Raw genomic sequence first — 12520 nt, forward strand, 5'->3', positions numbered from 1 at the left:
CCAAAAAATTGGTTATTCGAAACGGCTTTCCCCCCTTTATTTCTAATAACCGGGGTTCTATTGTACTTTTATAAGACTAAGAGATGATTGTTGATAGTCAATAACTCCATGTACAGTATTAATAAACAATTAACTGATGTACACTTAGTCATGGTTTATGGATGTTTTAATTTAATAATTTATTAAAGAAATGTTACATGTTTCAGGGGCGATGTTATCGAAACCTCCCTTCAGTTTTATTTGGATGATGATCCAGAGGGGTCTATAGCTCTTAACTTGGCAGACTTGGTTGTAAACGAACAAAACTCAGAAAGGATGTAAGTACTGTCTTGCAATTAAAGTTCTATCATTTTCTTTACTATAGTATACAGGGTGAGGCAATGAGAACACTGCAAATTGAAATCATATAGGCCTACCTATAGTATAGTACACATTTAATACCATCAGTAATAATTAACCCTATAAACTATCGCATGAAAACAAAGCTCATCTTATGGCATTTTAACTTAGTAGTTTAATTTTTTAATTTCTTGTTGTAAGGTGTTAATTTTGGGAAGGGTAAATTTTACACCTTAAGCCTCAGATGTGCTTAGTCGGGCGTGGCCAGGGTTCAATTATGATTTATAATTTGGCTGGGTTTAAACCATACAGATTAATCATTCAATAATTTATTGACACTATCATGGCTCAAATAAAAGCCAATCAACTCCCGATTTAGTATTGATAACGTTGACGGCTTTTTTTACCTTGCATTTGCCTGTCCGTATGGGCCACAGAGGCCTGAGTGTGGAACATATGCAGCAAAGCAATGGATGAGCCTTTACAGTACAAGGGTGAACTGTACTGATAAAAAGTAGATGGCTGGTACCAGGACCCAAACCCACGACATTGCTGCATTGGGCCCCTAAGTCCGTGGCGCTACCGACTCACTAAATTTTGTTTAGGTTGAGTAACAAACGCCTCCTAAAATAACCTGAGGTTAGTTGTTGTGAACTGCAGATCACTGAAGGGGTGATATTTACTCTCATACTGTAATGAAAGGTTGCTATTTCTTTCTTGTAAGAAGCTTCTAAAATCATTTAAAGGATAATAAATGTAAAAGGAAATTTATAATGGATTACATACCTTTTTGTCCGTCTTCAGTCTTTAATATCGTCAAGGGTGACTAATTCTGGCCAATGACCCATTTTCAAATCCACATCAAATTGGATGGTCCAGGTATCCGATGGAAGTCTTTGTTATAATAAATAGATACACTTTGACACATAAAGTTCACATTTTAACACAAAGAGTATTTAATGATGGTAGGCCGGCCACTTTTATACGAGGGACACACCGATGCAGTTAGCACGGGCGGGCTCAACAAAATTAGCCGTTGTCGAAGCGGGTGGAGTGGGGGTACGTCAGCTGGTAATGGTATGTAATGGGGAGCGATAATGGTACGTAACCATTATAGCATTAGATCTATTGTTGACAATTTCTGTCCTATCGAATAAAGTATTCGAGCCAGAATTTAGTTTTTTGCTCAGGACGTCAAGAGGGGATTTTTCTGTGGCTTTATGAATTTCAAAGTTATCTAAAACGTTCATGAGGGGACCTTTACTGGATTTGTATAAAATCTGTAAAATAAATTGACAACTAATCAATAGTTACGGTTGGCATTTCATAAATGGGGAGCGAGCTGGTCTAGTGGTAGAGCGTGGGACTTCGGTCCCTGAGATTCCGGGTTCAAATCCCGCCTGATACCTAATGGATTTTATCTAAGTGATAATGCCGCAACCCTAGCCTGAAGTAATGTGAAAACCAATCCCAGGCTTGTGCCTAGCGTCCTACGAAAAATGAAAAAAATGTTTGGCATTTGGTAAGTGTTCTGCGAATTTGGAACGTTGTTGCGACAGTTTTTATCTTACGGAGATGTTCCTTAAATTTGGTTTTGAAAGAGCGTCCTATATACATAAATACATACATATATACAGCGATTGGCCTATGTACAATTTAGTGAGAATGACGCACAGCTGGGCTGACACATCTTGCTGTACACAGAGTTGTAATATTGTTATTTGGTACAGGAGGTCTAATCTGGGAGTGAGTTGTCTACACCCATTGTTGAGGCTGCTGAGAGGACTGGAGATGAGTGACCTGAGTGAGAATGACGCACTGCTTAGCTGTTACATCTCTCTGTACACAGAGTTGTAATTGTGATTTGGTACAGGAGGTCTACTGTGGGAGTGAGTTGTCTGCACCCGTTGTTGAGGCTGCTGAGATGACTGGAGATGAGTGACCTGAGTGAGAATGACGCACTGCTTAGCTGTTACATCTCTCTGTACACAGAGTTGTAATTGTGATTTGGTATAGGAGGTCTACTGTGGGAGTGAGTTGTCTGCACCCGTTGTTGAGGCTGCTGAGAGGACTGGAGATGAGTGACCTGAGTGAGAATGACACACTGCTTAGCTGTCACATCTCTCTGTACACAGAGTTGTAATTGTGATTTGGTACAGGAGGTCTACTGTGGGAGTGAGTTGTCTGCACCCGTTGTTGAGGCTGCTGAGAGGACTGGAGATGAGTGACCTGAGTGAGAATGACGCACTGCTTAGCTGTTACATCTCTCTGTACACAGAGTTGTAATTGTGATTTGGTACAGGAGGTCTACTGTGGGAGTGAGTTGTCTACACCCGTTGTTGAGGCTGCTGAGAGGACTGGAGATGAGTGACCTGAGTGAGAATGACGCACTGCTTAGCTGTCACATCTCTCTGTACACAGAGTTGTAATTGTGATTTGGTACAGGAGGTCTACTGTGGGAGTGAGTTGTCTACACCCGTTGTTGAGGCTGCTGAGAGGACTGGAGATGAGTGACCTGAGTGAGATAGACGCACTGCTGGGTTGTCACATATGTCTTCCGGCGCCTCAGGTGTATACAGAGTTTGGACAGGTCACTGATTACCAGCAACATGTCTCACTGCATTGCCTCTTCCATTGTGTCAACTGGCTCATTGAAATCGTCAACTGCTTCTCCTATCTGATCAAGAAAAACGAACCCGAAAAGGTACAATTATTGTTCTACTTGCAGTTTGCAGTCTATTGATGTTTGTATGTTTGATTGATTTTTCCATATTATTTTTTGATTGTTGAAAATACCTCCCTTTTTAGAGGTTTTATCTGAACTGAAATATTTCTGTTCAAACTTAAGTGTTAGTTGATCATTATTGGAATAATGCAATACAACTTGCAGTCCTCGTATAGTTTGCTATAGACAGTGGGGAAAAAACCCAACTAAGCTTTGAAGTTTTTTGATAGAACAAAAAAGATGCTTCCAGATTTAATAAGCAACATGACGGTCACAAAAGATGACCCACTCAACTTAAAAAATAATCATTAGCAATACAACTGCCACAAACACACAAAAACCACAAGTCCACTACCACAATCATTTGCAACTGACCACCACAAAACTAGCAACCAGCAACATCACTGGCCAGTTAAATTACTGACATTGCAACCTCAAACATATTTAGTATTGCTAATGCTGTTAACCACAAATACAAGGTCCAACATGTGTTTGTGTGTGTAGGTGGTAATGCGTGTACGACTGATTGTGTGGTTAAGAGGACTTTTGTCACGCTGTCTGCCTCTGGCCATGCAGTATACTCCTCCAGTCTGCTACTTCCAGGCATTACCCAGACCCAAGGCCAGCAGTAGTCAGGAGAAACCAGCCAAGTAAGATATATGTCTTTTCAACACTATTGAGGTTCAAGACTGTAATTTAAGAATATCTTCGAGAAAACGTTTAATCAATTTGCACCTCAAGAGGACATAATTTTATATTTAGCATATCTTCAAAACTTAAGTAAACATTTTCTTTTTAAAACCTAAGTTATAAGTAAATTCAGTGGACTTGGACATCAACATTTTATTTAATTATTGGAATATTTTAGATTAAACTTTAATTATTTGGACATATTTTATTAATTTAATCATTGCATTCAAGCCAGCACGACACCCTACCCTGAGAAAGAGACCCTTGTCAAATTAGACTTTTAGAAATATAAATTTAATTGGTCTAATTTTTTAAAACTAATCTTTCCACTTTACTGTAGGCCCACATTTAAAAGTAGAAATTCGGTTAGTCTGCAGGTTTGCTGAGGTGGGAGTATTTTATGCTTAGTATAGTTTGTCTTTTAAACAGGCTATGTTTTAGTTTTAATAGATCAAAGGTTTTCCTTAATAAGTGTTAATTGAAATACGAAATAATATGTACATAGCATGCCATGATTATATATCTGCCACATTTTTATAACAATATAATTTAATTGACGAGACACCAGTTACTGTTATTTGTGTCAATAAATTGATTTGATTTGATTTTAATATATTTCTGATCATGCATATTGCTAAGTGCAGTTTTTCTATGTAAAATGTTGTATTCGTCTCTCTTAATGAGTGTTGCTTTCTGGCCTTCGTCATTTATAATGCTCCTCATATAACCTGTTTGTTTTCTCCCCCAGACTTGGGGTAGAACGAACAAATATTAGGGGTTCTCTCTTTTTTTATAAATATTTTCATTTTCACTATTTTTAGAAAGAAAACCAAAAGGAAAGGGAAGAAGAAAAGCAAAAAGAATCAGGAGGATCAACCTTTGACAGGAACGGTGGCGGAGATGAGTCATGTGAGTGAGGAAGAGGAAGAAGAAGTGACAGAAGAGCGGTTGGCAGATCTTACCAAATACAGGGTATACTTCAGAGAGCTCGACATTGATGTGTGGTTAGTGTTGACTCAGCCGTTGACACTCGCTCCTACGCCAGAGAAGGTAACTAACTAGTGGAGCAGACCTTGACATTTGGTAGTAGAACTAAAAAATACAGTCAAGTCTCATTTGAGAATTCAAATGATCTTCAGCAGATGAGGTGCCATTGAATTGGAAAAAGTATTACCTGGTTGGATAGTTTACAGTTATTTGTTTACCCTTTGTTATACAGTAGTGTTATTTTATTTTCATTCTCTGACCTGTTGATTAAGTGTTTAAACCAAAACTCAAATCCTATGACCTTTTCCTCTAAACATTTGGAAATGAAATGTACATAAAGCCTATCAAGAGGTAGAAAACAGGAATTATACTAGTACCATTTACTATTTACACTATTTACACTTTGTGTGTACTATATTTATATATTCTTGTACCATCTGGCAACATCACCCTCGATCTGATAAAAAGGTGGCAAGTGATAAGCCTCTATAATTAAACTAGTATCAACTAGTATTCAACTAGTAGTTAGTTGAACAAGTTATTTGTTGAGAAATGCAAAGGTACACTATTTTGGATCATAAAACGAACAATGATATAATAAACTTGCAATAATTTATATTAGCCGACTTTAGAGTGTTCCAAATAAACTATGATGTGGCACTCCTTACAATCTTCAACGTCAGTAGAGTTTTGCATCATAATTAACCTCACTTTTCAGAATCAGTATCGAGTACACTGGAGTGAAGTATTGAATATCGGCGATTTTTTTTTAACACCACCGGTATCGAGAATCGGTATCGGCCCAAGAGTAGTTATTTAACTGGTCAAAGTAACAACTTGTATTTTTCATATTATGAACCAGCAAGTAAAAAGTGTTTTACGATCAAAGATATTTGAAATTTAATATACTGTATTTGAGATCTGTTATTGACCATATTCTCCCTTTCTACCTACTTGTTTTTCCAGGATGGACAGTTCACCGCAGAGCTGGGCCCGTCAGAGCTGCTATATCTGCTGGACGACTATGTCTCCAAGTTGTCTCATTCTCTCACAGCCTCTCACAAGCGCATCTCCTTCCTCAAAACTGCCAACAGTAACAATGTGGTTGGATTTGAAAACTTGGACAAATTCCCCCCGCTACATATCGCAAAGAACACAATCAAGCTGTTGTCGTTCTTGTGTGGCTTCTTGGAGAAAACCGTCGAGTTTACTCAGGTTTGTCTTGTTTTTTGGTGACTTTATCTTTTAACTTATTAATTATTTTCATGTTTTCTATCAATCTTTTAAACACACACTCTTTAGTTAGCTTAACACATATGATAGTTCCAATAGTTGTGGAGAGCAAAATAGTGGAAAGTGTGATTATGTTCAAGATACACTACTAATAGTATTTCCTGATATTACTGGTATTCAAACCTAACCTGACCAACTTGGCCAAGTGGGACGAGTGTTGAGTGCCAGTACAAGCACATGGTGGCACTAGTGCTTGCAGGGTTGTAGGTTAGATTGGACAAACTACAGTACTTATGGGACAGTGTGTTAGCAGTATTGCTACCTTCTTGCAAAATGTGGTGATGAGCTACATAGTGTCAATGGGTTGAACCCACAATAATAATAATGTCATGTATTCTTTTCTAGAACCTGGTTAAAGTCAATGATGGGATCCTAGACTCAACAGGAATGTTCATGGAAGGCTCAGCAGAAATCAAGACGTGTCAAGCAAGATTGTTGAGGATCCTGGCAATACTGTTCTCCTGGGTTGGCTTACAAAATCCTGCAAATAGCAACTACCTATTAGGTAAGATAAAAGCACCATTATTTAACTTGGTATGATGATATAGTCGACTGCAGTTTCTCACCACACGCACCAGAAACATAGCCTAGGAGCCTGATAATCAAGGCTACACGCAACAGCCTGTGACCAGGGCTGTCAGCTGCCACTAACATCAAAGGTGATGCATTTTCTCTCCTGTCCTGCCATGGTCATTGGTCAACCTACATAGGAAGATAGAAAACTGCATGGTCAATAAGTAGCCTGTCTGAACAGATTACGGTCAGGAAACAGCAGAATTTTGGGCCAAAAATCTATATATACAGAGTGTTCATTAAAAACGTTTTAGGACTTTGGGATATTGATCCTCATACCAAAAGAAATAAAAGGTTTATGTAAGTAAAGCCATGTCCGAAAATACATTTTTACCCTGATATCCACCATTCAGTTTTTTATACATAATCATTTTTATTATTGAAGTTTTTCAACCGATCTTTAGTAAACTTAGTATGTATGTAAATAATAAATAAATAACTTCTTGATCAGCATTGTACGTGTTATTAAATTTACGGAAAGTAAATAAAAGAAACGTCTTATAACACTTAAAACATATATTTACGCTTACACTGTTACTTACAAGACGGTAAATATACCACTTACCACCTTTTTTGTATATTTACCGTCTTGTGAGTAACAGTATATGCGTAAATATATGTTTTAAGTGTTATAAGACTTTTCTTTTATTTACTTTCCGTAAATAATAAATATAAACTTTTTGCTAACCCTAGAGCAGCGCCACCAGAAAAACAGGAACAGGCGTATACAGAGTTTTATTCTTCCGCAACACTAAATTTAACCCATATTATTGGTTTTTATAACACAATATTGTATTTAAATATTGAATAACTTAATAGGAACTTATTATTATTAAAAATTACTTTTAATGGCCATTGTCTTAACCATTTTTAGCTGCCATTTTGTTATTAGTGGTCCGATTTCTATTTTATTCATGTTGATTGTTTAGTTTTGTTAAGACCTGAAAATGATACCAAACTCGACCATACTTCTATTTGAAAATGTTGAGCTCATTCGATCTTTTAGCAAACTTCCCTATAGGGAAGTAGCTACTACTGTAGGTGGCACGCTAAGACCTAGGCCTGGGACCGATTTACTTTTTTATTTTGATGTCCCCAGAGACCGAAAACACAATTCCTTCAAATTTGTATGCATATACATATATATATATATGTATATGCATGTATGTATATATATATGTGTGTGTCCGTGAACACGATAACTTGAGTATTTTTTGTCTAATTCCTGATTGTGATGAAATTTGGTTTCAAGGTGTAATGCGGGATAAACTTGAATGAGTTCGCGAATCAGCATGATCGGACCATGGGAACGGGGTTTTACGGGAGGTTTTGTGGGGTAAAAATTGGTTTTTCTCATTTTTTACCCTCAAAACAAAAAAATTCCCAATGTCTCCCTATCCCTTTTTAAAGAGCTTGAAAAACAAATAGTTTAGTTTATCGAAGTGTTTTTGTACAGTTATTGGTAACGGAGAAAATTCAAAAAATTGTATATTTAAAATTTCCATGTTATTCTTATGGAGAATATTGTAAAATGTTGTAGTTTTCTTTTTAATGGATACTAGCTGTTGTACCCGTGTTTGGCAACGGAGAGGACATTGAAGTGAAAAATTTGATCTTGAATTCTGTTGTATGAAATAGTTACACATTCCCCTTTGTTTTCTGGAACATAACTCAATTGAAACTCTAAGTTTAAAAAAGTATCTTTCTTTAAGGCTAGGCTAACTTATAAGGCTAGGAATGATATGAGGCGCTGATGGAAATAATGTACCCTTACGATTCAATTTTCAAATGATAAGCTTACTTAAAAATTTATTTCGTTGAAAAACGTACATATAAATTAAATAAGGAAAAATAATCGTACAACTTAAGGCACTGTAGTAAAGAAAAAAACAGTTTATAATGATTTAACCACATATAATTGATATGTTTTACCATAGCAGCTGAGCTTTTTCAAAGTTCAATTTTTACCTGCAGATCAGTGTGTATATATCACAATAATAAGAAAATACCCCCGCCGCAGCAAACCTGCAGACTAAGCGAATTTCCATTTGACTGATTGGATTTACACTGAAATGTCTACTTAAAAATATAACATTTATTCCCGATTTAAATAGAATTAGTTTAACAAGTACTTAGGTTTGCTGCATCAGGGAGGGTAAAATTGTTTTTTTTTAAATGTTAATAGTTAGTAAGAAATAAAAACATTTTCCAAATTTGATCAAAATATGTTCATAAACAAGCAAACTACAACCGTTTACTTATTCTCCATAAAAATAACATGGGAATTTTAAATTTACAATTTTTTTGCATTTTCTCCGTAACCGTTAGGCGCATAATAACGCTTCAATATACTAAATTATTTGTTTTTTTAAGCTCTACAAAATGGTTTGGAAATAAATTGCAAAATTTTAAGTTTTTTGGGTCAAAAATGGGAAAAACCTATTTTTACCCCATAAAACCCCCCGTAAACACCCGTTCCCATGGTCCGATCATGCTGGATCGCGAACTCGTTCGAATAAACGTAGGTTTACACGTTTGTACCAAATTTCATCAAAATCGGATCATTTTTGCTTGAGTTATCGTGCTGACGGACACATATATATATATATATATATATAAATATATAAATATATATATATATATGAATTTGAACGGATGGTGTTTTTGGCCTCTAGGGACCTCAAAACGAAAAAAAAAATCGGTCCCGCATCCAGGTCTTACCATGAGTACTACGGTAATAGCTTATTCCCTATATGGGAAATTCGCTAAAATAAACTAATGGAAAACTTGTATTACCTTTTGTTTGAAAGCCAACCACTATTATTGTTAATCAGGCACAAATATCATCAATTTAAGTATAAATCAACAACATAATACAAATTAGTTATTATTTTAACTCGTTCCATAGTTCAAAACGTGTATGTATTTGTATTTACATCATCGTTGAAAACATTGACTAAAGAAACATAGTTATGTTACAGATATTGAATTGATTTTAGAAACAAAAGTGAATTGCGTGCAGCATAGTTTTGTGATATTCTCCATTGTCAAATTAAAGCAGGGTTGTAAAACCACAACTACGAAGGAGGTTTCTGTAAATGTAAAAAAAAGCAAATGTGAAGTAGATGATAGAAGTAAATATAAGTAGTAGCTACCTCTGGACAGAATAAAAGTAGGTTTAGTTGAAATTTAGTTTGTAAATTTAATTAAAACACAAATAGGTGTAAACATTGAGTCAGTTAAATTTTATAAACTGTACCAGTATATATACATTATACGGTATCTCTTAGTTTTTAAAACCTATTAAAATCCTGATCCAAACATTTGTTTATCAGATCAAATTCGTAAACAAAAAGCTACCATATCAAAATTATTCCAAAAATGTATACATTGTAATGAATAAAATCCTTCTGTTTCCTTGAAAATAAGTATATTTTCAATTTTCATAAATATTTTAATCAAACTATTCTCATAATCATAAAGCTTTAGAATCTTGGGAGCAGAACCTGTACCTCTTAACAACCTATTTGAAGTGTACCTATTTGAACTGTCAAATTATAGTATTTACAGCTGACTTCAATTAATATTTTTTACTATTTACATTTTTCCAAAATATAATCATTGAAACTTTGGAAGCCCATGGGGCGTAGCCCAAGGAGAATATGATAAAAGGAATAGGCCTATATGTTAACCAGGTATATAAGCTACCTTCATACAAAATTTTATTTCAATCGGTTCAGTGGTTTTTGCGTTATAAAGTAGCAGACAGACACACAAACACACACCATCTCATTTTTATATATTAGTATGGATTTTGATCAAACTTGGCAAATTTATTTTATACTAAGCTAATAATATTATACTAAAAACACACTTTACTAGTTTCCTTGTAGCAGCAAACCTATGTACTCGTTAAACCTAATGCTATTTGAATGACGCTGAAATGAATGAATGAATGGGTATTCACCTACTGTTAGGCACATAAAAAATCATTGACATCTGATTGCAGATAATCAAAAAATTTATAGGATTCTATATTCTATGTTATCTGTTGTCAGCTGCACTACAGAAGGTGGCTGGTCGTGTGAGTGGTGAGCAGGCCAAGACCAAGTCCAGACCTCAGCTGGTGAGAGACTGTGTACAGTACCTCACACAGTGTCATGAGCATGTCCTAGATCTGACCTCGGCCTGCACTCTCGTTGACACTATCAAAGCATTTATGCATCATGCAGAACAAGACAACAGCATCCGAAGCCAGATAGGTGAGATTAAAAGCTCTCTTATTTAACTAGTTTTTGTTTCTAGTAGGAGCTGTGAGCCAGACTTTTAGTTTCCATTTGAGTCAGGTGAGGTGAAAAAACCAGGAGGGGCCAAAATCAGGTTGCTTTGGAAAATACAAATTTAAAAAATATTTGAATAGTAATACTACAATTGGCTTGAACAATATTGAACATGATCTCCCCTATATCGCAGTGAAACTTGAACATCTTCTGAAGTGACGACAAAATCAAGATAATTTTTTTGCGGTCAGGGCAAAATCGTGAATGTCTTTTGTGGTCACAGGAAAATAGCATAGGTCTTCTGTTATCACGGAGACACCATGAACATCTTCCGCGCGGTTATGGAAAATTCAAAAACATTCAGACGAAATCGTGAACCTATTCTGTGGCCACCCCAACCTGAGAACATATGGTGGTCAACCTAACGTGAACCCAATCCGGAACCATGGGGACATCACCATTGTCTCCTAGGATAGATAAAACTGTGAACATCACCTGCGATCGAAGACAAATTTTTAATTTTAGATTGGGCTACAATTGCAAAAATAAAAGCTTAATTGGACCTAGAAATGGCCACCTGAAACATACAACATGGCAAAATCATGTTTAAAGCCACAAAATACAGATGGGGTATTTACATTTTTTTGTTCACATGTCTTACAGTACTATGAAGGCCGGCGCACACAGAGACAGACAGACTCCTGCAGGCAGACAGATTTTTTGTAACACCGCAGGAGTTCGCTAGCAGGCGGACTATTTCTTCTCCCTTCTACCTTGTGTTTTCACTAGTTTGGTGTTTTAAAATGGCGTGTAACAACGTAGTGTGGTGCAGTAATGATTTTCATAAATGCATTACGAAGTTAGGGGAGGACGACGATTCCAGGATGATGATTTGGACTTGGTGCTGTTGTACTCATTACCTAATATCAAACATTTGGTGCATCCCATTAACAAAAAAACTAAATTGAATGGTGAATACCATCACCTTATGAAGTATTTAGAACAGGATGAGGATAAGTGAAGAGGATATTTCCGATTATCTAAGGAAGAGTTTGATGAAGTATTTGGTTACGTTGAAGAGCACATAACAAAAAAAAATAACTAACCGGAGGGAAAAAATATCTCTCAAAGAATGTCTTACTGTATGCTTGAGGTAAACAGTTTTTTTTAAGTAGGTATGAGAATGAGAATGAGAATGAATGAGTGAATGAGAATGAATGAGAATGAGATGAATGAATGAGAATGAGATTTTTATTTGCCAGTTAATATTCCATACAAATACATTGGCACGTCAAATTAGTCATAAGATATAACATTAATTAAAATCTAGTGGAGTCAGTGTTCTTGACATATAATCTTCTATTGAATATAATGGCTGATTACAAAGAAAGTTATTTATTTTAATCTTGAAATCCTTATCATTAAGTAATCTTATGGCTATTGGTAACTTATTATAAAATTTACTGCTTAAAATTAATGGTTTTTTATCAGTTTTAGCAAGTCTAACATAAGGAAGATTTATATTACATTTATGGCGAGTATTATGGCAGTGTATATCTCTCCTATAATCTAACTTATCTAATTGTGGTCTTAAGTATAACAGGCATTGCTTAATAAATAGAGAAAACAGTGT

General features: G+C 35.7%; 1 protein-coding gene across 1 annotated transcript in view; it reads left to right on the forward strand.

Annotated features, from left to right (window-relative positions):
* LOC128988871 (Fanconi anemia group D2 protein-like) overlaps window positions 1-12520 on the forward strand; it is a 56591-nt gene that overhangs the window by 31721 nt on the left and 12350 nt on the right. Inside the window, exons 15-21 of the mRNA XM_054410594.1 lie at window positions 207-317; window positions 2785-3043; window positions 3569-3714; window positions 4576-4804; window positions 5708-5956; window positions 6380-6539; window positions 10666-10869. Coding sequence (XP_054266569.1) covers window positions 207-317; window positions 2785-3043; window positions 3569-3714; window positions 4576-4804; window positions 5708-5956; window positions 6380-6539; window positions 10666-10869 — 1358 coding nt within the window. The remainder of the gene's footprint in view (window positions 1-206; window positions 318-2784; window positions 3044-3568; window positions 3715-4575; window positions 4805-5707; window positions 5957-6379; window positions 6540-10665; window positions 10870-12520) is intronic.

This window comes from Macrosteles quadrilineatus, unplaced genomic scaffold (genome assembly GCF_028750875.1).
Source record: "Macrosteles quadrilineatus isolate MER2022 unplaced genomic scaffold, UCM_ALF_1.0 Scaffold_3__2_contigs__length_128488019, whole genome shotgun sequence".
In the NCBI taxonomy this organism is placed as follows: Eukaryota; Metazoa; Arthropoda; class Insecta; order Hemiptera; family Cicadellidae; genus Macrosteles; species Macrosteles quadrilineatus.